Source organism: Simochromis diagramma, unplaced genomic scaffold, assembly GCF_900408965.1.
Source record: "Simochromis diagramma unplaced genomic scaffold, fSimDia1.1 OVJJ01000299.1, whole genome shotgun sequence".
NCBI lineage: Eukaryota > Metazoa > Chordata > Actinopteri > Cichliformes > Cichlidae > Simochromis > Simochromis diagramma.
In genome coordinates this window covers 294,995-322,993 of record NW_024386795.1, presented here as the reverse complement: position 1 = coordinate 322,993, position 27,999 = coordinate 294,995, and the positions used below count along the sequence as shown (strand labels likewise).

The 27,999-nt window shown below is 40.4% G+C and overlaps 1 protein-coding gene and 1 long non-coding RNA gene across 2 annotated transcripts in view; both read left to right on the top strand.

The window, feature by feature from the left end:
• LOC120729280 (lymphocyte-specific protein 1-like) overlaps positions 1-26,723 on the top strand; it is a 42,702-nt gene extending 15,979 nt beyond the window's left edge. Inside the window, exons 4-14 of the mRNA XM_040024815.1 lie at positions 9,199-9,353; positions 10,118-10,412; positions 12,633-12,758; positions 20,675-20,698; positions 21,077-21,118; positions 21,980-22,011; positions 22,227-22,311; positions 23,456-23,596; positions 23,767-23,865; positions 25,299-25,382; positions 25,466-26,723. Coding sequence (XP_039880749.1) covers positions 9,199-9,353; positions 10,118-10,412; positions 12,633-12,758; positions 20,675-20,698; positions 21,077-21,118; positions 21,980-22,011; positions 22,227-22,311; positions 23,456-23,596; positions 23,767-23,865; positions 25,299-25,382; positions 25,466-25,588 — 1,206 coding nt within the window. The 3' untranslated portion in view covers positions 25,589-26,723. The remainder of the gene's footprint in view (positions 1-9,198; positions 9,354-10,117; positions 10,413-12,632; positions 12,759-20,674; positions 20,699-21,076; positions 21,119-21,979; positions 22,012-22,226; positions 22,312-23,455; positions 23,597-23,766; positions 23,866-25,298; positions 25,383-25,465) is intronic.
• LOC120729281 lies at positions 22-8,988 on the top strand. The gene is made up of 3 exons (XR_005694878.1): positions 22-203; positions 3,944-3,949; positions 8,978-8,988. It is a non-coding gene; the product is annotated as an uncharacterized LOC120729281 (long non-coding RNA).
• Positions 26,724-27,999: the final 1,276 nt, after the last annotated feature.

Sequence of the window (27,999 nt, the reverse complement as noted above, 5' to 3'; positions counted from 1 at the left end):
CTGCCTTTCTAAATAGAGGGAAAGTAACTGCGTGTTTATATGTAAGCATGCAAAACCTGAAGATAGAGACAAAATACTGTTAATCTGACTATCTGCCATTCTGCAATTCATCTCCTGTAAGCAATAACGTGGCACACAGCTGACGTGAAAAAAGGTACATACCTTTGGCATTGCGTGACGAACTCTGTATTCCTCGTCCACATGTAAATGGAAAAAAAGAGTTTGAAAAAATCTCAGTTTCTCAGACAAACGGGTGTATTCCAATAGAATTCGTCCGACAAGGAGTGTGTGTGTGATTGTCTGTCCTACCGTACTACTTGTACAGTAGAGGATTGTAGTCCATCAATGTGCAAATGAGTGTGCATGTATATGTATATCGTCTCCTAGGATCTTGGGTTGGCTCGCCATCCAGTGAACAGTGGAACACTCTGGGTTCTGGAATCGCTGACCTGGTCTTTGGATTCGTCCCATATAAAAACCTGACTGCCGTCTAGTGGATGCTCAGTGTTTACGTGAAGCCACAGCTCAGTAAACCTTCCGGTTTCGCTCTGCCTGATAACAAAGTTTTAGTCCACCTTCTCTGTTCGGCTGTAGGAGCAAGAGAGTGAAAACATGGGAGCTGGTACTAAGGAGGGACAAGAGCTGCCTAGAGCTTCACCGATTGGCTGATATGCGAGGAGTGGAGTAAAACAATAGGCTCTCATCAGAGCTCATCAACCCTCTGAGAAAACTTAACCCTTGTTTGACCAGAGCATACCATATATAATCTGCGTCCCTTCTATGTTTAAATAAATATTTTGATCTCGTTTCACTTTCATTAAACAAGGACAGTAAGAACAGAAACAATGAACATTAAATGTTTTGCTTTTTCTTCACTTTTGTTTGAGATGATTTTAGGAACTGGGTTACACCCTCCCCTCTTGAATTCATGCAAGTCCCTTTGCGTGTCTACTGCAAACTGCATCATCTAAGAACAATAATTCAGCTTTAGCATTTAAAGATTCAATGAAAGCTGTGGTTAAACCCTGAAATAATGATTTGACCACAGTGACAAGGGGATTTCCCAATTCAGGGTAGTCTAGCCTTTTTGGTGGCTGGCAACTTCTTTCAGATCGTCGGACAGGAATTTCTTTGCTTGTTTGTTCATCTCTCTCCTTGTTTACTGTTTCTCTGTCAAATATCAAGTCCCCTCCTTCCTCATCACTCCCTAACATGTCTGGGGGAAGTAGGATTTGTTCATCCCTCATGTCAGGGCAATCCGTAGAAGGTAAGTCTTTTTCCTTTTCAGATTCATCATTTCCAGGTAAGTCTCTTTCCGTTTCAGGTAAGTCTTCTTCATACGAGGCTTCTCTATAACTTGTGATCTGATTGTCATAAGGTTGGTTGTGGTCAGCATGACTGGCTGGAACAGCATCGGATATGGTGTCTGCACAAGCTGGAGTATTACCAGCCAACTTGTCTTGATCTGCAGTCACATTATCTTGACCAAGACTTGATTTATGAGTCAGCAGAACATCTCGCTTGACAATGTACGCTGAGTCATTTGGCACTGATCTATCTGCAAACCAGTGGAATGAAACAGTATCATCCTCGTCCGAGGGGTGATCTGCTCTTTCATTGTCTTTGTGAGTGGTCTGTTGCGTTCTGGGCCTTTTCTTTGGTTTTGGTTCTTCAGGTTTCACTTCCTTGGCTGCAGAGAGGAACCCACAAGGGAGTAAGAGGTCTCTGTGTAGGGTGCCATCCCCGCCCTCTGGTATAACGGTGTAGACGGGGAGGTCTCCAGCTCGTTTCACCACCACGTAGACGGTCTGCTCCCATTTATCGGCGAGTTTGTGCTTCCCTCGAATGCATATGTTCCTGACCAGCACTCGGTCCCTAATTTCCAAGGTAGATGTGGTCACATGTTTGTCAAATCTGGTTTTGTTACTTTCGGCTACCTTTGCAGCACTCTGTGTAGCTATTTTATAGCTCTCCTTGAGATGGAATTTGAGGTCCTTAACATATTGGAAGTGTGACTTGTTTCGTTGTTCTCTCACAGGTAAACCAAATGCTAAGTCGACAGGCGACCGTGGCTGACGCCCAAACATCAGCTCATACGGTGTGAATCCAGTCACCTCGTTCTTGGTACAGTTGGTAAATGGTAAATGGCCTGTATTTATATAGCGCTTTACTAGTCCCTAAGGACCCCAAAGCGCTTTACATATCCAGTCATCCACCCATTCACACACACTGGTGATGGCAGCTACATTGTAGCCACAGCCACCCTGGGGCGCACTGACAGAGGCGAGGCTGCCGAACACTGGCGCCACCGGGCCCTCTGACCACCACCAGTAGGCAACGGGTGAAGTGTCTTGCCCAAGGACACAACGACCGAGACTGTCCAAGCCGGGGCTCGAACTGGCAACCTTCCGATTACAAGGCGAACTCCCAACTCTTGAGCCACGATCGCCCCAGTTGTATGCATGAACTAAAGGCTTTACAAAATCCTTCCAACGTGACTTGTCTTTGTTCTCCAGAGTTCCAAGCATACTTAAGAGTGTTCAGTTAAAACGCTCCACCGGGTTGCCGCTGGGGTGGTACGGCGTAGTCCGAATCTTCTGTATGCCTGTTACTTCACACAGCCCCTTGATCAGCTGAGACTCAAAATCAGGCCCTTGATCGCTGTGTAATTTTTCAGGAATGCCATAGTGTACTATGAAATGGTCCCACAGACACTTTGCGACAGTCTGAGCTTTTTGGTTCGATGTTGGGATAGCGACTGCATATTTAGTAAAATGATCTGTGATGACAAGAACATCTTTCACATTACTGCTGTCTGGTTCAATGGATAGGAAATCCATGCAGACTAACTCAAGGGGTCTTGTCGTCATGATATTCACCAAAGGTGCAGCCTTCTCAGGTAACGTTTTCCTGTGCACACACCTGTGGCAGGTCTTTATCTTTTTCTCCACATCTGAGGACATTCTCGGCCAATAGAACCTTGCTCTGACCAGATCGAGTGTGCACTCTATTCCCATATGACCCATGTTGTCATGTAGGCTTGTCAACACAGACTCTCACAGGTCTTCAGGTAAGACCAACTGATAATGTTTACTACCACCTTCATGGCGTGTTCTGTAGAGAAGTCATTGCACAGCTCGAACCTGTTCAACTCTCTCAGCAATAGGACTACGTCTGGAAGTTCTTTCCTCAATGTGGGAGGGGGTTTCTCCCCACTCTCCATCTGGGTGATAATATGTCTGATGCACCGATCAGATCTCTGGCTGTCTCTGAGATCTGCCTGTGAGAGTTTGGGAATGATGTCTAGGCCTCCCAATGTCTCTTCGTGCTCAAAGCTGTCAGGTACAGCATCTTCAGAAATGGCAAGACTTTCGACAAGGGTTATACCTGCATCATCACCCAAAGCTTCAGAGGTGGTTGAATGATAAACAAACTGTTTCTCACAGATAGCATGAACGACATCCTGATCGACTGAGTCAATATTGTCTGGATCTGACAGATGTTGTTTTGCGAACTGGCATATCCAGTCTCTCTCTTTTTGAGATATAAGGTCATCAGGTAGCTTGCCATGAGGACGACGCGACAGTCCATCGGCATCTCCATTTTGTTTTCCAGAATGATACTGGAGTCTGAAATTGAAGGTAGAGAGGGCCGCCAACCACCTGTAGCTGGTTGCATCGAGTTTTGCTGAGGTGAGGGTGTAGGTCAGAGGGTTTGAAACTGTGACAACGGTGAACTGATTGCCATAGAGGTAGTCACTCAGCTTCTCTGTTACAGCCCACTTTAAAGCCAAAAACTCGAGCTTATGTGCTGGATAGCGGGACTCACTACACGACGAACCTCTACTCGCGTAGGCGATAACCCACAGCTGTCCCTCCTGCTCCTGGTATAAGGCTGCTCCAAGGCCCGTAGTGCTCGCATCTGTATGAAGGATGTAAGGCAGCTTTGGGTCAGCAAAGGCCAGGACTGGAGGCGATGTTAGCTTGTCAATGATAGCCTCAAATGCTTTCTGGCATGCAGGGGTCCACCGTCCGTAAAACGGCTCCTTTGGATCATGATACTGATTACTCCTCCCTTTTGATTTGCAATGCTTCCTCAGTGGTGGATAACCGGACGTTAGATCGTTCAGCGGTTTCACAATACTTGAGTAGCCTTTAACAAACCGTCTGTAATACCCACAGAACCCAAGAAAGGATCTCAGCTCCTTGAGGTTCTGAGGGACTGGCCAAGTTTTAAGTGTGGCCGTCTTTTCTGGGTCAGTTTCCACTCCGTGCTGAGAAACAACATGCCCCAAGTACCGAACTGAGGACTGGAAGAACTTGCACTTCTCGGGAGACAGCTTTAACCCATACTCCTTTAAGCGTTCCAGGACTTTCATGAGTCTGGCTTCATGCTCCTCAAGGGTTTTGGAGAAAACTATGAGATCATCCAGGAAAACAACAACTTCCTTCAGATTTATGTCTCCCATGCATTTCTCCATAAGCCTCTGAAAAGTACTTGGCGTGTTTGTCACTCCCTGTGGCATACGGTTGAACTCCCAGAAACCTAGTGGACAGACAAAGGCAGTCTTGGGCTTATCACTCTCTGCAACTTCGATCTGATAATAGCCGGACTTAAGATCGAGTGTACTGAACCACTTGGAACCTGAGAGTGCGGTGAAGGTGTCATCCAGTCTTGGGAGGGCGTATGCGTCTTTACACTGTTTGTAAGCTTAACTTACAGTAGTCAACACACAGACGTACCTGACCGTTCTTCTTCCTGACCACAACAATTGGTGAGGAGAATGGGGACTCGCTCTCGCGGATTACTCCAGTTGTGAGAAGCTCTTGTAGATGCTTTCAAACAGCCTCTATGTCGTGTGGGTGAATTGGTCGGGCTCTGTGTTTGAATGGCGTTTCGTCCAATAACTTAATGTGGTGTTTGACCATGTCCGTCCTTCCAAAATCCAGATCAGTCTGGGCGAAGACCTCTGGCATACTGCTCAGCTTTTGAGTAATGTGGTCTTTCCAGTCAGAAGGGATAGGAGAGTCGGCAAAGTCAAATGTCACACTAGAGGTCTTGGATGATTCACACTCTGATGGCTCACTCACAATTTGTTTGTGAGATAGGACAGTCTGTATTGCACTGAGTCCTGCAATCACACTCTTAGCTGGGATGGTAATGTCATGCTCTGACTCATTGGAAACTACTACAGGTAGTTTGCACAACTGGTTACTTGGCAAGTCAAGGAGACAGGTTTGCACTAAAAGCCCCCCAGGCAGGGAAGATACTGAAGGATATTCCACAGCGCACATCTCTCAGTGTAAAATTCCTTGATTGATACTGTCCCCTCAAGAACGACTGTTTTCCCAGCTGGGACGATCACTTCATCCTTGCCACGCATCCTCACTAATCCAACGTTTTCATCTGAACATTGCTTTTGCCGCAACTCCAGTACTTTGAGTACGGTTCTGTACCCATGAGGAATGGGTTGGTAGCCCTCTGGGTTTGCCTCTATGTACATTTCATACACTACATCAAGAGTGTTTGTTCCAATCAATACACAAGACTTGGTTAATGTCCCGGTGTCTGGGACTACTAGAGCTAGCGTTTTGACTTCTAGTTCAGCACCAAGAAAGTCTTTAGGAAAGGTGATTCCAATCTCAACATAACCCAGGTAAGGTACAAGCTGCCCATTGGCCCCTTCAACTTCCAGAAGGTCATGTAGTGGCTCTATCTGTTGCTCAGACAAATACTGGTCACAGTAGGACTTGGTGACAGTGGTCACTTGAGAACCTGTGTCAAGGAGACAACTGCACACCTTACCTTTGATCATGACTTGACCTGTACTCTTTTTTGCCTATGAGCCTCTTAGGTAGTCTGAAAGGTTGTTCTCCAACATGGGATTGCCTCAAAGTGGCCTGTGCTCTTGGTTTAGCTTGACTTCCAGATTTAGTGGGACGATGTTGACCTGCTTCAGTCCCAGTTTGCCCCACAACTGAGACTGCGTCTAAAAATCCTGGTCAGCAGATGGAGTGTTTTTCATCTCACAAATGCGATGCTTCTCTCTCAATTGCTTCCTCTTATCAGCAACAAGAGTGGGGTCTGGGTCATTACTGCAACTTGCTGAGATGTGGCCATTCTGACCACACTATACGCAGTACCATGGTTTTGGCAAGGTGCTCTGCCATAAGTTGGTCAGGCTTCGCACTTGTGACCTTGACCTTTTCCAGATTAAGATCTGAGAGCAAGGTGTGGTCCCAACATCCACGACAAAACTGCTTGAGAATGTGTTTATCGGCATCCTCAGCAGAGACTCCTCCCCTCTTCAGAGTGAGGTTCAATGCGCCCTGAAGACGGCAGAGGTATGCAGAGGCCTTTTCACCAGGATCCTGAAGAGTGTTCATGAATTGGGCGAAAAGCTCCTCTCCGTCTTCCACTGTTCCAAAAGCTGCATCCAACAACTGAAGGTAAGTTTCAGGTGTAGCTTCTGGGCTCAGTCTGTTGACAATGTCAGCTGCAGGGGGCAACAAGCTCTCAAAGATCTTTCTAGATTTTTGAAGTTCAGACATGGCGGGGTCTTTCCTGAGAAGTTCGACATGTGAACGCCATGTGTCATAATCCGTCTCACCGCTGGGTCTGGGGATCCTACCAGAGAATGAGCGGAGTCTCATTGGAGATTATGAACGTGCAATCAAGTCATCTTTCTTCACGATGTGTTCCACAATGACTTTCTGAATTTCAGGTGGGTTGAAACTGTTTGCCGCACTAAATGGGCTCTTTTTGAAATCAACAGGTATGTGTGGCTCTGTACCACCTTGAATCAATCCTACCTGTGGTGGATCTTCAGACAACTGCTGGCGTGCAATCTCAGAAGTTTCAAGAGAGGGGTGAAGCTGGTTCTCCCTGTTTGGATCATCAGCTTGCATGGAGGAGAGCATACATTCATCATCGGTCTCTGAACTCCCAATGATTTCACTGATCTCTGTCATCATCGACTTCAGTACCTCTTCAAAACTTTTGCCACTCAGTTTTGCCACCTGCTTTATTTCATCTAAGTAGGATTTGGTAGCACTGCCACCCACCTTGGCAGTGTAAACGCTGGAGAGAGCTCTTACATGGTATTTTACACCGGGCTTCCCTTCAACTTCATATGTGTATGGCAAAAGATCAGTTAAGGCATCAATGGAGTTACCACTTCGGTACTCAACGATCAGGTTATTGAAAAATTCGGAGTTTGGAGTCTACAACTGGGACGGCTCTAAAGGTACCATACTGCTTCAAAAAGTCAAGAACCTCTTCATCATCCGATGAATTGAGTATACCACTAACAATTACTGCATTGGGGACTTTGATACCTGAGCTCAATACAAAATCCATCTTGTGGCAATAGCAAAAGATGTTTAAATGAAAATACACACTTTAAGGAGGTTTCACTGCTGATATTCATGCACCAAAGAGCTCCTGGGTAGCTCACCACTTTTGTAGCACGTTGAGTTATATAAAGTACCAATGGATAATTACCAAGGTAAAATGTAATTTGGGCTAGCATCAGAAGATTAAGAACGAGTCTTAGAGCTCTGGTACACGAATGGCAGAGAAACTAGACAAACACAGTTGTGTGGCTTTAAAAGTACTTTAGTGATGTTAAGTCTTGTAAAATAAATTTGTAAACAGCACAGTATTTCAACAGGTTTTAACAGAATGTCAAGTATAAAAATTTCCCCCAAAGTAGCAAAAAAAATAGAATAAAATAAAATTGTGCACAAGTAAAAGAATGAGTCTTTTTTTAAGTCCAAATGGTACCGGTGGGGCCCATGACAAACGGGTGTATTCCAATAGAATTCGTCCGACAAGGAGTGTGTGTGTGATTGTCTGTCCTACCGTACTACTTGTACAGTAGAGGATTGTAGTCCATCAATGTGCAAATGAGTGTGCATGTATATGTATATCGTCTCCTAGGATCTTGGGTTGGCTCGCCATCCAGTGAACAGTGGAACACTCTGGGTTCTGGAATCGCTGACCTGGTCTTTGGATTCGTCCCATATAAAAACCTGACCGCCGTCGAGTGGATGCTCAGCGTTTACGTGAAGCCACAGCTCAGTAAACCTTCCGGTTTCGCTCTGCCTGATAACAAAGTTTTAGTCCGCCTGCTCTGTTCAGCTGTACGATCAAGAGAGTGAAAACTTGGGAGCTGGTACTAAGGAGGGACAAGAGCTGCCTAGAGCTTCACCGATTGGCTGACATGCGAGGAGTGGAGTAAAACAATAGGCTCTCATCAGAGCTCATCAACCCTCTGAGAAAACTTAACCCTTGTTTGACCAGAGCATATCATATATAATCTGCGTCCCTTCTATGTTTAAATAAATATTTTGATCTCGTTTCACTTTCATTAAACAAGGACAGTAAGAACAGAAACAATGAACATTAAATGTTTTGCTTTTTCTTCTCTTTTGTTTGAGATGATTTTAGGAACTGGGTTACATTAAGCTGCTGAAATTGCCCACTCAAAGCTCTGAGCTCAACCGTATTGAAAGTTTGTTTTAAAAGCCAGATCAGTGCCAAGAAATCAACAATTTTAAATGAGCTCTACCAGTTCTGCCAGGCCCTGGTAGAGTTCAAATATTGAGACAAATATATAGCAAGAAGTATGACAACCACTTGGATCTAATGACTTCTAAAACCACCCCGGCAAGATGTGAGTTATTGAGGGAGATTTAACCAAAAAATAGTGGGGGTATATAATTATTTGATCTCGTCTGTATACCTTTGACCCTTTGTAGAACTTGTGCACCAATTCTTGTTTAGTGAAGTCATTAAATGCTTAAATGCTTTGCAAAGTGGAAAAAGTTCAAGGAAATCATTAAAAGCTCAAATTACCATGACATTCATATCTACACTCTGTTATGGTTCCCAAATCTGCACTTTGGTTGCCCAATCATTTACACTATTAATCCTCTACATAATGATTGTTAGGGAAATTTCTCTGCAAGCACAGGAGGAATTTAAGTATGTTTATTATTACCTGTAGTGATTTTTAATCGTAACTTGTAACCTAGGGGTTTATGTGGGGAAAAAGTAAATAATTCTAATAAATAATAATTGCAAACCTAAGAAAAAATGCATGGTCTGATGTAAACATCTTTTGCACACTCTTGGTATATAGCATTAATTTATTAAAGATGTTGTGTTCCCTTCTCTGCTTTTGACTTCTTATAGACCTCGAATGACAAAAAGGAAGTCAGGACATCTTACAGCTCATCGGTCTTCTTGGCACACGACACAAGGTTGCAGCACACAACCTGCCGGCCAGCAGATATGACATCGTATTTGGCAGCAGGAACAATGAAGCCACGATATGCTCCCTACTCACTGTTAGTTTTTTTTTCCTTGTTCTTTTTTTTTTTTTAATGTCTTGCTGTGCCCCATCTAGGTTATAGACACACAGCATTACTCATCTTCTCTAATTCTTAAACACAAAAAGCTACAAATATAGCTAAAATATAACATAGCATGTTGCTATATTGTATTTGGGTTGACAAAAGAATTAAATAATAATAATGAAAAAAGAATTAGAAGTGAGCTTGCTTAACAAAAGGAATGAAACAAAACTTTATTTGATGAAAATATAGGAAAATAAATAAGTCACAGTCATGAAAATTGTGGGTTATCTTGTTGCAATAATACAAAATTATATTTTGGTGGTAATATTTTGCCAATGCCTGCTTTAAAAAAGTGTTGCGTAGTTTCTGTAGCAAGCCAGGCAGATGTTTTAGGAAAAGTAATATGTTTTTTTTTTTACTTTTCTTCAACATTTTCTTTTCTTTTTTTCCTGCTGTTGTAAAATGTAACATAATTGCTATATTTTTAAGAAAACGTTAGGGAAAGATGATATCATGTGAGGTGAAATCACACAGTATGACTGTCAGCCTCTACTACACCCTGCTCATTTTGCTCAAGTACAGTACTTAAGTGATTTTACTTTTTTGTTCACTATTGCATGGCATTTTGAAATGCAGTAATTTGTGTAGGTTATGTAGAGTTTTTTTCTTTGTTGTTTTCCCCAAGGTTTTTACTTGTGGTAATGTGTCTGGATCACAACATTTTGGTCAGTTCAATGTAATTATCTTTTCCACAGTGAAGAAGCCTGCAGGGTGAAGGGGGAGGTGGAGGTGCAAAAGGAACAGGAGGAGAAGAATGAGAATAACAAGCATGAGCAGGAGAGAGAAGAAGAAGAGGTGCAGCCAACTCTGCAGAAAGAGAGGAGGCCGACAGAAAGCAGACAGACTCCAAGAGATGATGAACAGGAGGAAGAGGCGGACTTCACACATGAAGTGAAGGAAGACCTCCACCACATAAGGGAGTGGCGACACAGGGATGACAAGAATGAGGCGAGGGAGGACAATGAAGAAGAAAGAACACTGCAAAACAAGGTTTGCTTTGTACAGATTGTAAGGAAATCTATGGATTTATACACACACACACACATATGTATATATATTATATAGAGAGAGAATTAATTAAAAATATATGTATTATATATTACATATAAAATATATTTTTTATATTTAAATTTACTTAGGTAACTGTCCTTTTTGCACAATAAGATCAATGTAGAGCAATCTTGAGAATAAGATCATACTTTCATGTAAGATTTGCAAAATGCTACCTCAGAAAATGTCAGGAGGTTTGTGAGTCTATCAATAAAGGCAGACTGAAGATCCATTTTCAATAAAACACTGTTGACATGGATGTCATGCAGCAAGCACACAGGTTCCAAATCAACTAGAATTACACTCTTCTGGAAACAATTTTGAAATTTTATATTTGGCTATGTCATTTATAATCCATCGTGTGCACATAAAATTAAATTAATCTCATGAAATCTTCATGAGATAATAACATCAAGGACAAACTAACTTCAGTTTTGCCTCCATGATTCAATCTCTCACACAATTTGTCAAATGTGTCCAACAGTTTCACATAGTGGGATGTTAAGAAGTTGGGATTTAGGCATTTCATTTTGTTATTCAGACATCTACAAAGCAGCTATGTCAGTACTTTACTGACATAGCTCCAGAAAAATGTCCTGTTTCCCCTAGTGTTTCATAAAAAGTGTTTCATGAAGTACACGCAAGCTTTTTAAACAACTCCAATTTCATAGAATTTGGCTCCAGATCTGAAGCAATAAAGTGAAAGAATGCTGCTTTGGCTTAGAGGGTGTCAAAATGAATCAGAGCCAGACAAAAGCACCAATGATGTAAGGCGCTGTGGAAATTCCAGTTTTTATCACCAGCAGTGGGCCAGGTATTCATTAGGCTTTTGCCACCAACTAATGCAGTTTGAGCGAACAGTGAAAACAAGTTTTAAAAGTTTCACACTTTAAAATTGGGCGATATTGGGGAAAAGTGTCAAAATTAAATTATGCATCAACACCCAGCCCCGCCAACATTTGAAAGGGGTGCACTCTAAAAGTACCAAACGCCAGCTACGCTTTCAGAGAGGTATATTGTTGTACCATTAATCCTACGACAGCTTATGTCTGGAGTGTTATTGTTTAAGATGCTGTCATTGTGTCTTTGATGGGGGGTAGTTATTTGTTACAATTGTGGTTTGTGCTTTATGGAAACAAACCTTGATCCTTGTCACAGGCTGGGTCTCCGACCCAGCACTCTGAGTTTTTCTTTGTATTTTTTGATATGTTATTAGTTTTTGTGTTATTTCCTATTTTGCCTTTAGTTTAGGCAGTTATTGGTTATTGTTCCTGGGTTTTCTATGTTTTGGGGTTTGGTATTTATTCATCACGTATTAGGTCTGTCAAGTTGTGTTGTCATGTTTAGTTTTAGTATTTCCTGTTTTATTCTGACAATGTCATGTGTTCTCTGTTAATTGTATTTAGCTTTTCTCTCCTGGTCCTATCATTAGGTTTATGGCTGTCAGCTGTTTCCCCATATGTTTCCACTTCCCCTGATTCACCTCATGTCTGTATTTAAGCCCTTTGTTTTCTGCATGCCATTGTCGGGTCGTCTGTTTATTCTGCCCTAGTTCTAGCCTGGTTCTGTTTATTTTGACCTCGGTCTTAGTTATGGTTTTCTTCTGTTATTCATCATTAGTCTTAGTCATAGTATTTGCTGGTTATTTTCCATCACAGTCATAGTTTAGGTTTTGGTCTCAGTACCGTTTAGTGTTTTGTTTCTTAGTGTTTTGTCAGTTTACTTTGGTTTCCTGGTTTATTTCTGCCGTCATCTAATAAAGGATCACTTTTCTGCTCAAACTTTCAACTACTCGTCATCATCTGCTTTTGGGTCCTGTTTCCACACACATCGGCGCACCCCGCCGTGACAATCCTCTTAGGAAAATATTCTGCCATAATGTACAAAGGCTGCGATACCAAAACTAGCAACATCTGGTTTTATTTTGCTTTTCCCCACCCAAGGGTGAAGTGGATACTAATGTGCCTTAAAGAAATAAGAAAGCTTATTAATTTAAATCATCTTAAACTCGAAAAGAAACAATGCAAATATGTGCTTTATACTGCTTTGAGGCATATATTTACCTTGCCTTCAGTGTATACAAATTAAGGACAGAAAGTACTTTTACTGCACATCTGTCTATCAAATACAAATGTTCTGTTTTTCTTTTTTTTTTCCTAGCGACTGACAGACAGCAGAGACCACTGGAGCGAGCTGGAAAACAGAAGCTCTGCCATTTCTCTCTGCAACAGCAGTGAAGGAGAAGAGTCATTAAACTGCTACGGTCCCATGAGTCCAACATTCAAGGTAACTTGTAAAACCGAGGGTGATCTGTAGGACTTCTTTTGGTATTTACTGGGTCTCCATAATCATATGGTGTCTAGTGTAAGCCTCCTTACAGAAAAGGTAACATCTACTATGCTCCGGTACAAAATTTGATGTATTGTACTCAATGTTCCCTCTAAGCTGCGCACGTGCGCAATTGCGCACTGCTGGCATGGTCTCTGCGCACAAAAAAAAATCTAACCTGAATTGAAATTAAAATTAAAACTTTAACAATTCTGTTTTGCAGTGCTAGTCAGTAAGTGACTGGCTGCTCCCGTATGGTATTAGAACGATGCCACCTTATCCCATAGTCCAGCCAATAATGGGATTCACATTCGTATATACGCAGCTAATCAACGTTGCTGACAGGCTATGACAGCGTCCTTATGTGCCGACACTGGTGTTTTAGCTAGCAAAGCGGCGTGGCTGATGTGGAGGGAAGCCACGTTAATGACAACGTGTACAACCATTGGAGATGTGAGCAGGACAGACGGAACAATTGACGGAAAAAGTGTGGACTTTATACCAGTTTTTAAATTGTGTTGATAGGCCACATTAAACCAGAGTTATGATAAAAAAATATGTGCAATGTTTGGTTTTCTTCCTGAATACTATCGTTGTTTATATTTACTGCGGGAAGAAACGTTCTATAAGAAAAAACGCTCGAAAGCACTCTCCGCCTGTGAGCAAAAACAAAACCAAAAACACCCCCACCCTTTCCTATTGGTTGAAAAAAGTACCATGTCGACCAATCAAAAAATGATATGGCAAGTTGTTAAGAAACGGGGGGAAGTTTTAGGAGAGACGACGGTGTTTTGAGATGTGAGAGATTTGCGACGTTTAGCGCAAATCTTGTGTAGTTAGTGTGTAGTGTAGTCAATAGTTTTGTTGTGTGTGTCAGAACAATGAGGCGACTGCTGAATGTTACAGGTGTTACAGGAGTGATACATCTCCTGTTGTCAGGCCTGCAGGTATCAGGCTGTTGTTCTCCTTTATGTGGACAGAAATTATTTTTGGAGTGGCACAAATAATTTGTGTGGCATCATATTTGATGCAGAACAGCTGATTGTGCTGTAAATAGTTTGAAATGTTTATTTTAAAAAAACACCTTGGCTTCATTTGAAAAAAAAAACAGCTGTAAAAAACTTTGTTGTTTGCCAAACTGAGTTACTTTTTTGAAGAAGTAACTATATAATTAATTGCCCAACATTGGTCTTTATATACTGTATTTTGCAGACAGAGAGTTACAGGACTCTCTCCCAGACCACAGACTCATACTCATAATACAAGTCAGAGCTTTATTAAAAAAAAGAAGGAAAAAAAGGAAAGAAAGAAAGAAAAGAAGAAGAAGAAGAAGAAGAAAGTTGTGTTTTCAAAATTCGAGTTCAAGTTATTTTTACTTCCAATAGTGTTAACATACTACACAGGTCAATGACTACATTTTTGTTTTACATTTTCATTGTAAGTGGGCTAAAGCAGTTAATTAAAAGTACTCTAACATAAATGTAAATGCTGTAATTTGATTATCTTAATAAACCATGTAACTTGGATGGATTCGATGCTGGCGTGACCACAGTGCACACGTCTGATGTCGCTCACAGTGGTCCAAGGAATCGCTCAGGGAGTTTGTGTGTTCACCATAGCTGGACTGGCCATCGGGCATACCGGGCATTTGCCCGGTGGGCTGATGGTGATTTTTCATTTTTATGGGCCAATGGGGTTTTTTTTCTCGTTTTTTTCCCATAACGGTATAAACACTGAAAGGTGGTGGATTGGCCAGATGCTTAGAGATGTGTAAAAATAACTCAATTGTTTGGTGGTGGCTATTGCGGAGCTTCCACAGATTCAGTAACATTAGCAAGTGGTGGAGGCCAGCAGATGGAACACGCTGGCAGGTGGATGACGGAAAGGCAGGAGTACTGCGTTTAGTTATTCTGTGTTTTTGCTGCACAGCTGCCCCTTCTTCTCTCATTCTCCCCCCTCCCACCCCTGGTTCTACTTCAATCATGAAACTGATCAATGATCAGCTGATCGGCTTTTCTCTCTTGTTTGTTTATCGCCCACTTTGCGCCAGAAAGAGGAAACCAGTGGATGTCGCGCTAAACAACAGCAGCACGTTTAAGCTTGATCAGCTGTTGTTAGAATGTATTTAATATTAATTTTTAGTATCAGCTGATGTTTGCTGGAGCCACAGCTGTAAAAGCTGCTGGTCATGATATCGGTTTGGTTATCTGGTGAGAGGGAAACATGAAGATGGAACGAGGAGATGTCCTTACTGAATCATCAGAGCTAAACAGGTGATGGAGAAACAGGTTTACCTTTTAGGTGACATGAATGAGTTGAAGGGAAGTTATGAACGGTTTCTGAGAGACAAATAACACCAGGATCCTTTTTATGTAGCTGACAGCTGGTAACTGTGCAGGGGCGGGTCTAGCAAAGTTTTGCCAGGGGGCCAGGTAGGGCATTAACAGGGAAAGGGGGGCACAAAGAAATACTTTTCTTTCTTTTTCTCATTTAAAATGTCTCGCTTTTAAAAAATAATAATCTGAATCTTACAACAAACGTTTTCATCTAATGTAAAATGTATAGAAATCCATTATGGTACATAGTAATTTTTTTTAGGGTCCCATCATAATTTCTTCAGAAGTAGCCAAGTGATGATGCCAAGTGATATGATGCCAGTATTTTCCCACATTTTCTAGATACTGTACCAGTACTGTGTGTAAAATGCCATCAAAAAGTCAATTAAGTTTTATTCTTTCTCACCTGTCTTTCTATCTCCTATCGCCTTTTAAAGGTTGCCATGTTAGAAAAAATATGTTGCCCTGCCATGCTGTTTATTGATGTGGCAAATGAATGGTTTATGAAAATATATCTAAATCTGTCATCAGTAATCAGTAATGATCATGTCTCCCCTCTAGTCTTCTCTGTCTTAATTTCAGGTTTTCACCATGTGTTGTAGATAGTTCAGGAGGTTAACTCGACCAAGCAGTCTACTTTCGGGTACTGTTTAGAATACCAGAATAGGGAGGATGGTGTATTAGACTGATACATATATACCAACACATCACTGTGACAACAGCATTTGTTTTCATTCAAAGGCTTTATGGTTTTTCCTATAATACCTGGTGGGCCGGTCTCTAGTCAAAATGCCCGGGCTGATTTTTTGTCCCAGTCCAGCCCTGGTGTTCACTCAGACACATGGAAAATTAGAGGGAACATTGATTGTACTGTTCCTGCATTTACATATTGTTCAATCAGAATACAGAAAACAACTAAAGCTAAAGTTCAATGCAAAGTTTTCATGTGATATGTTATGCGCAAGTGAATTTTGATTACTTTACAGATTTTATAGGTGTTTCCTTCAAAAATTAAATTTCTTGTAAAATTCCCTTGGTTTTGTTTGAGGATGTTGCAACTCATCTGAGATGGACTAGTTCCTTCTTCATTTTTTAACAATGAAGCAGGTGTGTACCACGTGGATCGGTCTGGGTCAGCTTCAGTTGCACCCAGCACTTTTTACCTATGATGATGTTAAATTGCTCAGATATAATGTAATGAACTTCTGATGATAAAGTCTTATTGTATGAGGTGCCGTAAGGGACATTATTACTGAAACGCTCTCACACACACTACTGAAATTTTACCTCTCACACACACTACTGAAACACTCTCACACACACTACTGAAACGCTCTCACACACACTATTGAAATTTTTAGCTCTCACACACACTACTGAAACGCTCTCACACACACTACTGAAACGCTCTCACACACACTACTGAAATTCACTCACACACTCCACTGAAACCAGAGGCATTTCCACTGAACGGGAAGTTGTTTCCTGACAAGGAAACTGATGGAAAAAGCGATATATTTCAAAACACGACAAGGATGTCTACTCAGCGTCCTGCTAGTACAGCGGTCCCCAACCTTTTTTGCGCCACGTACCATTTATGGCCGACAATAATTTCACGGACCGGCCTTTAAGTTGTCTTTGATAAATACAATAAAATAAAACCAGTACTGCTACCAAAAAAAGAAGATTTATTCATAACACACGGGAAAAAACCCAGGGAAACCGAGTTAACAATATAAACGATATAAAAAAACAAACAAACTATAAATACCCTGAAAACCATAAATTTCAAACTCAAGCCTCAACTCTTGCGACCTGGTACCAAACGACTCACAGACCGGTACTGGTCCAGGACCTGGGGGTTGGGGACGGCTGTGCTTGTAGCCTAAGTGAAGCAGCCGCATTACTTAACAATATTTTAGCTTCCTTGAATCCATTCCTGGATTCAAGGTGCAACAGGGAATTCGGCAAGTATGTCCTGTTTCCCCTAAGCTTTTTATATTGGTATATATACAGTTGTTAACACTATTAATCAAAAATTCTAAAGACATACAAGGAATATCAATTTTTAATAAAGACTTCAAAATAAGTCAATTCGCAGATGATACATCTATTTTTTTGAAAGATAAATACGTGGTAGAGAAAACTACATTTTTTCTAAAGCATCTCGTTTATCTCTCAGTATCAAAAAATGTGAACTACTCCCGATTCATACAAGCTCTGACTCCTCAATAGCTTTGGTTAGAGTTGAATCTAAAGTTAAATATATAGTGCTGATAATATCTAAAAAAAAAAAAAAAACTAAAAAAAAAACAATTAGCAGAGAAGACACTAATATTTCTAACTGTATCATGGAGATGAAGAAATCACTTAGCCATTGGTTAACCAGAGACCTCACTATTTTTGGCAGAAACATCCTATCTAAAGCTGAAGGCATCTCCAAATTGATTTATCCTTGTCACTCTCTATATATCTCCTCTAAAAGCATTAATAAGGCTAACACAGTTATTTTTGAATTTTTGTGGAGGAATAAAACCCTTTACACTGAAAATCTCAGCTTGTGAAGGAATACAATAAAGGTGGTATCAAAACTCCAGAATTAGAATTTATGGTTGGCACCCTTAGAATTAAATGGTTAAAATCTGAGATAATGAGTTATACCCACAACTTCTCCCCATAATTAAACCTTATGAAATCATCAGTGTTGGGAAGGTTACTTTTAAAATGTATTCCATTACAGAATACAGAATACATGCCCCAAAATGTATTCTGTAACGTATTCCGTTACGTTACTCAATGACAGTAACGTATTCTGGATACTTTGGATTACTTAATATATTATCATGCTTTTTACAACAACGTGAATGTACTATTGCTGTGTGATTTATTACTATTACTGAAGGTCCGCGACTCCGAACCGTAGTAAAGGGACCTCTGACTAATACGGCGGGGTCCCTGTCGGCTCCTAGCCGAAAAATAGCTTTACTTTGTTGTGTGGGTCAACTTTTCTTGCGAGAGACAGAGACAGGCGTTGAAAGACTGCTCCAACGGAACTTATTGTTTTCGGAGGAAAACACGAACACGGTGTACAGTCGAGTCTTAATAGCTTACTTACAACTGGGCTCGTCAGGCACTCTTCTTGGCTGAAGTGGTTATTATTATATTTACATGCTTCCAGCTCCCGTTTTTCCTCGATGACAACTCGTACCTTTCCACTCCCCTTTTTCTCCCTCCTCGCGCTCACAGACCCATAATGTGTATGGCAGTCCATTCTCCCTGCAACACGGACTACACTGCCCATGATGCTACATTCTTTAGAGCTATGCTTGTAGCATTCTGCCTGTTAGCTTAGCACAACAACAACAACAACGAAAAGGCGCTCTCTCACCCAGGAAACACACAGTCGCAGAGAGAGAGAGAGAGCGTCGCCCTGTAACCATGGCAACCGTAACCCTGCCGCCTGGAACAACAGAACGTAGCTGTCAAACAAAACCCAAACAGTCCTGACCCGCAACAAAATGAAACAGGAAAGTACCGCAGTGTAATCCATTTATTTCAACAAAGTAACTGTATTCTGAATACCACCTTTTTAAACGGTAACTGTAACGGAATACAGTTACTCATATTTTGTATTTTAAATACGTAACGGCGGTACATGTATTCCGTTACTCCCCAACACTGGAAATCATAGGGTAATAACACTTAATCAAAAATCAATTTTCAAGAGCGACTGGTTTAAACAAAAAGCTTATATTCATAACAGATTTGTTGGATGATAACGGTGTCATTCTAAGTTACACAGACTTTTCAGAAAAATATTGTCTAAACTGTTCTCAAAGAGAATTGTCATGGTCCGCGGCCCGGCGTCCGAGGTGCTGATGGGATGCCCACGCCCACGGGCGTGGCTGTTAACTCCACACCTGCACCCCATCCCAGGCGATCATCAGGTGGACTATTTGATCCAGCCCAGCCTGCTGCTCCACGCCAGTCCGTAGTCGTCTCACAGCGATAACAACTCGGTGTGTTTTTTGAGCCACCTGCCTGTCCACCTGCCCGTCTGGAATTTGGATCGCCTTCAGTACTCGCCACCTCGACTTTCCTGGAGCTCCCCCGCGGACCCTCACCCCTCCCTCCGGCTCCCACGGCCCCGCTGTCATCCCTCCCACAGTCCCGTTTTTGGCGTTCCTGCGCAACTCATCTCCCGGTCCCTTGGTTTTTCTAGTTTCACGCGTGTTTTCCTTCTACCCTCCCGGGACACCTTCAGTTAAAATAAAGTTTATTTTCTCGTACTCCTGTGTGTGTTGGCTCTGCTTCTGGGTCCAGCTTGTGCGCTGAACTTCGGTTCATGACAAGAATATAACAAATTTTGTGAACTGGTCCCACTGCCTCTGCTTCATTTGATTAAAAATGTTATGATATACAATAATTTCTCATCAGTGCTCCCAAATTTATTGCTAGGGCAATGTCAGCTGTTTGATAAAAATGCAATAATAAATTTATTAGTAGTTTCTTCAAAGACAAAATATTTCATAGTTACAACAGAATGGTTACATTGCATGGTTCTAATTTAGTTATTTCATATACACTGGATAAAGCCTACTAAAAATTTATGAAATAGCCTATTCTACCTAAAGTTAAAGTAACACACTTTAAAGTAATAAACAAAATTAATCCTGTGGCAGAATTTCTAAAAAAAAGAGATTTGGCTTTGAGGTGGATCAGTGTTCTTTTTGTACTGATGAAAATGAAACCCTAGAACATCTTTTTTTTCTATGCCCTATCACACAATGCATTTGGTGCAACTTAAAAAATTGGATTTCCCTAAATATTAATGACGTGCCACTATTTGAATTACATCATAAATTTTTTATATGGATCATCTAGCATTGGGTGTCTCAGACATTATTAACATCATCATACTTTTGAGTAAATATCATATCCATTGTGCTAAATGGAGGAACGCTAAGCCTTCTCTCCCTGGTTTTATTAATAATTTTAAGATATTTTTTTCTTTGCTAAAAAAGACAAAAAGCACACATGCCAAAAAAAATTAACCAGGATATTCAAAATTTTGACATATGCTGAGGCTTATATATTAAGTAATGCAGCTGCTTCTCTTAGGCTACTAGCAGGTTGCTGAGTAGACATCTGTGTAGTGGTTTGTTTGAAATCTACCACTTTTTTCAGTTTCCTTGTCAAGAAACAACTTCCTGTTTAACTGAAACGCCTTCCTGTTTAACTGAAATGACTTCCTGTTCAACTTAAATGCCTTCCTGTTTAACTGAAATGCCTTCCTGTTTAACTGAAACACCTTCCTGTTCAAGTGAAATGCCTTGGTTTTTCAGTAGTGTGTGTGAGAGCGTTTCAGTTGTGTGTGAGAGAGCTAAAATTTCAGTAGTGCGTGTGAGAGCGTTTCAGTAGTGTGTGTGAGAGCGTTTCAGTAATAATGTCCCTTACGGCACCTCATATTATTGTGTTACATTGTATTAATCATGTCTAAACCCATTGTCTCTTTAATGCCTCCTGATGTCCCAAAAGAAACTCCTCATACAGTTTTACCCAGTAAGTAACCTGCATGTGTCAGCTGACCTATTGTGCAGCAATGGAAGAGAGTCATATGTCAAACTTAAGGTTTGATTGCACTGATTAAAGAGCAGCCATGAACTGCATGACACAGTTTTATTGGTAGGATTTTTAAATGGTGAGAAAACCTGTTATTGTTGGTTAAAAAACCTCTTTGAAATTTGAAGTTTATACCACCCTAACATTAACCCTCAGTGGTTTGGTGACCTGATGGATGTTAAAAAGTTCAGAACAGGGAAAGGGTAAAATAACTTGTGAACCACAGAGATATATATTTTTTATTTTGCAGTGTTTTTTGGTGCAGTCTCACTGACTTCTATAGGAATTTGTGTCTCAGCTTACTCTGTCTCTTTACAGGATGAAGTGAGCAGCCGCGTCACAGCAGATGGTAAATTCAAGGTGAGTCAGGATGAAAAACAGCAGGCCACTCTCAAGCAAACTCAAGCAAACACACCCTGATACACCCCGAATCTGGCAGCACTGCTATTAGAAAGACTGCAAAACTACTGATAATTTGACCTGCTACAAGAGGAAAAACCTACAGCTGCAAAGTGAAATCTGTCTCGGTAATAAAAGTATTAGGTAACTTAACCCCCTGAAGTCATGACATATGACTAACCCGATATTTTGAAGAATGTCAAAAGAGACGTTTTTCTAAACAAATGTAAATAGTAGTCATGCGTGTCAATTAGAATAATCCTTGTTCCCTGATAGTCAAGACTTAAAAAAACAATTCAATAAAAACAAAAATGACATATAAGGCTAGGGCTAGGGTTAAAGTTAGGGTTGGGGTTGGGAGTTGTTAAGGATGACTTTGGCCTCAGAAAGTTAAGGATTTCTGTCAGAGGGTAAAAACAAGGCATAAAACACCTTTGTTTTCTGATAACAAATTGTCTGCAGTGTTTTGCAAAAGGTCTAACAGGTCAAGTATTGAACAACTCTTATTAGAAACATTATAGGATCAAGGTTTATCCTGTTAAACTGAACCTGGTTGAAGAGAGGGAACATTTACTATCTTTGTTGCATGGACCTGAGATGAGGACTTGAGAAGGAAGACAGAGAATTTATCAGAGTAATGTTTTGGACCGTCATGAAGACAGGAATTATGTAATTGTTAGTAGAATATTATTTGACAGCTGATTTCCTTTGTGAAAGAACACTGAAGTTTTTGTGTCTCCTTTTTGTTTTGGTTTTTTACTCCTGTTTAAATTGTTGATCTGCGAAATGCAAATTAATAAACAGAAAATTTCCATTCCTCAGATCACAGAGCGAACAGAGTCTCTGAGGAGAAGGTAGGCCTACCAATAAAAAACACACACAAGAATGATCAAAATCTAACACGTGTAGGAAGCTTTCTTTCAGTGTTATATGATGTCCATCACCATTTACACGTAGAAACACCAAACTTTTCTCTGGAAGGACATAAAGAGTTTGTACCACATGCTAAAATCAGACAGAATTACACTTTTGCCATGACTGATTCAGTTGTTTATGCATTCTTCTAAAGCACCAGCAACATAAAGAAGACACTGCCACCTCTTCCTGTTTCCAAGATCGACAAGAGACTGGAACAATATACACACGCCCTGGAGGTAAAACTGCAGAGTGTTTTTCTTCTCAACCAGTAAGAGGATATTTGTGGGATAATTTTTTGTAATCATTAACAGATTCCGCAGACTGATCACTTGAAATCTCAGAGGACACTTTAGACCAGCGGTCCCCAACCCCCGGGCCTCGGACCGGTACCAGTCCGTGAGTCGTTTGGTACCGGGCCGCGAGAGTTGAGGCTCAGGTGTGAAATGTATGGTTTTCAGGGTTTTTATCGGTTTTCAGCGTTATTTTGTTATCGCTTTTATCGTTAACTCAGTTTTCCTGGGTCTTTTCAGGTGTGTTATGAATAAATCTTCTTTTTTCGGTGCCGGTACTAGATTTATTTTAATGTATTTATCCGCGACACCTTAAAGGCCGGTCCGTGAAAATATTGTCGGGCATAAACTGGTCCGCGGCGCAAAAAAGGTTGGGGACCGCTGCTTTAGACTGCTATAATTTTTTTTTTAGTAGCAGCGGTTGGTTGATCCTCCCTGAGGATCCCTCCCTCCCTCCCTGATCCCTGATACAGGTTTCTTCCTGTAAAAATGCAGTTCTTCCTTGTTCTTCTTTTTAACATTGTGAGGTCTTTGTTAAAATAAACATATTTTAACCTGAGTGTGAAAAAGATGGTGTGGTCTTGGCTCGTTTGAAAATACGGCTATCATTTATCACAGGGAAAAAGTTTTTCTGGGTATTTATCCAAATAAAAAGAATTCTAAAATTAACGAAAAGGTGATGGTGTTTAATAAAACATAAAGAAAGTGGAGAAAAAACAGTTACATCTATTCAATTTGCCTGTGACTGGCAACAATTATTGCATTAAAAACATTTTTTAAATAAACTGGTTTACATTGTCTTGTGAACCACACATCATTATTGCTATATATATATAGCAATAATAGGTAAAGTATTAAAGTGAAGGATGTAAAATCAAGAAGAAATTGGTCTGTTGTGCAAATGAGTTTTCATTTTTGTGTATGTGTAGAGTATCATCGTTTCACAATGAAGGCAAAAAAAATTCCACTAATATTTGGTTGCTTTACAAACTAGCACTCCTTTACTCGCTCACACAGTGACTCTCTCACTAGATTCTCAGAACTGACCTAAACTTTTCTACTTTTCTTTCTGTCATCTTATTTTTCTCAGCTCTCCTCAAAGGAAGGCAGATCAGGCTGCCAGACAGTGACTGATCTCACTGCTCCCACTGAACCAGTTGCATCCAAGAAGAACCTGTTTGAGGCCGGAGACGCCTGGAACCAAAATGCCACCTCGATCACAGCATCTAAGGTTTATGGAAACATAACTTGTGTGTGTGGGGTGGGGGGGGGGGGTTGTTCCTTTATGTTTCCAATAATTTCCAAAATAATATATTTTAAACAGAAAACAGGAGGGAAGATTTCCTAGGGGAATGCTTTTGATATTACTGTAATACATGATGTTTCTCACTTTTCTCTCAGGACGCAGATGCTCTAAAAGTGGGTGTTGCTGATCTCATCAACCAGTGGGTGAAAGGAAGTGAAGACGGAAGCAGATGTAGCTCCCCCTCCAAACCAGCAGTAAGTCATATCATTATTATTATTATTATTTCTACATGAATTACATTAAATTGATTACATCAGTTTTTAAACAGGTATTTTGCCCAGTCTTTATGTCTTTTTCCAACCAAAAATGGAAAGGCAACAACTACTTTAAAAATATACAAAACCAAAAGTTTAATTTATGATTTTAATGCATGCTGCCCAATTCCATATGTGTTCATACGGTCAGTTTGGGTGGCTCAAAAGTCAACATTTACCAGGATGTCAGGATGATGTCCTCTGCTTCCATGTTTATTAATCCTCCCAGGAAGATTTCTATGGTTCTAAGAGCATGTTTTTGTTCAGATTTTGTCACAGTTTTAAAAAAGAAAACCCCACACACAGCAAAAAGAAAAACTTCTTATTCAACAAGCTAGTGGTTAGTGCTTTTTACACAAAACTACTTCTTCTGCTTTTATGGATGTTTCTCTGAACATGAATATTTTCTTGCTTATAACACACTCTTTAAGTATCACACTGTTCACGGTGTCAGCTGCTATCAGCTTTTGTTTAAAGGGTACCCCATTGCTCATATTTTTTCATATTTCATATTTTTGTCATTGTATATACTGCTATAGCAGTGGATGCTCAACTTAAACATACCCAAAGTATCATGAGGTCAGTGTAGTTTGTATAAATAAAACCAAAAGCTCAGACTTCAGACCTCTCTAAATCAGTAAATAAATAAGATTCATATAATGTGAATCCTTAAAGTGAATACAAAATAAAGTACAAAATAGTGAACCTTAAAAGAAGAAAAGTTTGATTTCAGAAGCAATGTTGAATTCTGCCATCTGCAAGGGAATGATGTCATGAGTATTTGGTAAAAGAGCAAATCAAACTTTGCCCCACTCTTCATGTGTGTGTCATCTGCTTTCACTGCCAGGCTTTGCTATGCACATTGTTGTTTTTTCTGCATTGAGAGTGCTTGACATTAAGAGTGTTCAGCTATTCCCACATGGCAGTCTTTCATGCCGATATGATTTAAAAAGCCCATTTTTAAAATTTTTCGTCGTCCTGTGACCTTAAAATGTCTTTTTTGTTGTTGTTCTTATTTATTTATTGTCAGATTCACAAAAATCTCTAAAATTAGCTATGATTCCGTTCCTATCATTATTTATTATTATTTTTGTTATTATTGTCAGTTTCATACAGTTTCAGCTTTTTCCTCTATTCTCTAAATTTATTACTATTTCTTATTCTTTAAAGTCTTTCAGTCCACATCATTCTCTGTTCTTTTCTACTTCAAGTTTTCGCTTCCCACTTTCTTTTCTGTCTGGTGTAAATCAGCCTCAGGTTTGCAGGCTAGGCAGTGAAAGTCTGCCCCCTCATGGCAACATCAGCAGCTTTTACATGTTGCTCTTTCAGACAGAGATACCAAAGTGTGGTTTGTTTACTGTTCCTGTTTTCAGGAAATCAACCCTGGTGGTGTTTTAAACAAGAAAAATTTATGGGAGAGCCTTGGAGACACGTTATCGTCTGGAAAAGAAGGAAAGGTACACGCTCACACGGAGGATAGCGGAACAGAAACTTTTAAACGTTTGTCTTGATCAATATTGTTTTATCGACTGAATTGCAGGAGAGCTCCACTGGCAAAAGATATAAATTTGTGGTGACAGGTCACGGCAAGTATGAGAAGGTTTCTGTTGACAGCGGATGCAGTGAGGACATAAACTGCCAGTCAGGTGAGAGAATCCTTTAACTAGTAATGCTAACATTAGATACAATGCACTATTGTAATGGAAAATGTTGGACACTTGTCATGTCGTAGCAGCCAGAATGTCAAAAATGACCCAGCTCAGTACAATTTTATGAAACAGCAAATAGCTTGGAAAAGTTAAAAAAATGTTTAAAAATAAATAAAAATAAAACGAGAAAAATAAAACAAGCAAAAAGGAGAAAGAAAAGGAGCTCAATAAAATACAAAATAGAAAATGATGAAGAGCTCAATAAAACACACAATAATCGAGAGATAGCTAATCAGGGAAAAAGTGATCAAATATTCTTATAGAGTCATAACATTGTGGGCGGGGCTCAAATGAGACAATCTATGTGTGGAATATTGATGGAAAATAATCTAGCTTAATTTTTGAGCAAAGGGAGGAAGTACTTTTACAGTTAGTTTAACCATGGCTTTTCCACATACCAAAGCCTTACTTTTATTTTAAAATGTAAAATACTGGCTAAAGGTTTTACTGTATGAATCTTAAATGTAAGTTACAATTAAAATTGGTACAGTCTTGAACAATATTTACACTCAAATTTGGAAATTAAATTACTTAAACCCAATTGTCTGAGTAACAAATAAAAGATTTGTTGCTTTTGCTCAAATGCACACTGAAACTTTTTTTAGCCCATTGCCAGAATTAATCACTTGACCATCAAATGTGGACTAATGTGTTATATTAGTCTGTCACATTTTCTCTATTTTTACCTGTTTGCATTTTTTTTCATCAAAACTGTCATCATCAGGAAACTGCCATCAGAAAAAAAAAAAAGAAAAAGATCTTTCCCTGTTTTTGACCAAACGGGGAAGTCAAATGTTAAGACTTTGGAGGGGCTGAAAATAATGGTAATAATGGTAATAAGTATAACAGTGGAACATTCTAATGAGCTATCCTCTCTGATGTGCCGCCACTTGGAACTTTCACAGTATTTCCTCAGAGAAGGAAAAAAAAAGAAAAATCCAACAGTTTCACAAAACTTTATATATTTTTAAAAATCACACAAAGATATATTAAGCATCAGCATAATAAATGGGTCTGTTTTTAGATTATGTGATTTAAGTCCCCTTCAATGAAGAAATTCCACATCACAATGGTGATCTCAGAAAAAAACCCAAACTAAACAGATGTTGAATCCCAGTAATGTAAGAGAAAGATTTAAACAAAACAGCATCCCGTCCAGCACAATCCTATAGACAGACACAGTGAAATATCACAAATCTACTCTTCACTCATTTTCCTTCAGTTTGTCTTCCTACATCAGCCATATTTACTGTCATCATCATTTACCAGTGGTTACAGTGGGGCAAAAAAGTATTTAGTCAGCCACCGATTGTGCAAGTTCCCCCACCTAAAATGATGACAGAGGTCAGTAATTTGCACCAGAGGTACACTTCAACTGTGAGAGACAGAATGTGAAAAAAAAATCCATGAATCCACATGGTAGGATTTGTAAAGAATTTATTCGTAAATCAGGGTGGAAAATAAGTATTTGGTCAATAACAAAAATACAACTAAATACTTTGTAACATAACCTTTGTTGGCAATAACAGAGGTCAAACGTTTACTATAGGTCTTTACCAGGTTTGCACACACAGTAGCTGGTATTTTGGCCCATTCCTCCATGCAGATCGTCTCGAGAGCAGTGATGTTTTGGGGCTGTCGCCGAGCAACACGGACTTTCAACTCCTGCCACAGATTTTCTATGGGGTTGAGGTCTGGAGACTGGCTAGGCCACTCCAGGACTTTCAAATGCTTCTTACGGAGCCACTCCTTTGTTGCCCGGGCGGTGTGTTTTGGATCATTGTCATGTTGGAAGACCCAGCCTCGTTTCATCTTCAAAGTTCTCACTGATGGAAGGAGGTTTTGGCTCAAAATCTCACGAAACATGGCCCCATTCATTCTGTCCTTAACACGGATCAGTCGTCCTGTCCCCTTGGCAGGAAAACAGCCCCATAGCATGATGTTTCCACCCCCATGCTTCACAGTAGGTATGGTGTTCTTGGGATGCAACTCAGTATTCTTCTTCCTCCAAACACGACGAGTTGAGTTTATACCAAAAAGTTCTACTTTGGTTTCATCTGACCACATGACATTCTCCCAATCCTCTGCTGTATCATCCATGTGCTCTCTGGCAAACTTCAGACGGGCCTGGACATGCACTGGCTTCAGCAGCGGAACACGTCTGGCACTGCGGGATTTGATTCCCTGCCGTTGTAGTGTGTTACTGATGGTGACCTTTGTTACTTTGGTCCCAGCTCTCTGCAGGTCATTCACCAGGTCCCCCCGTGTGGTTCTGGGATCTTTGCTCACCGTTCTCATGATCATTTTGACCCCACGGGATGAGATCTTGCGTGGAGCCCCAGATCGAGGGAGATTATCAGTGGTC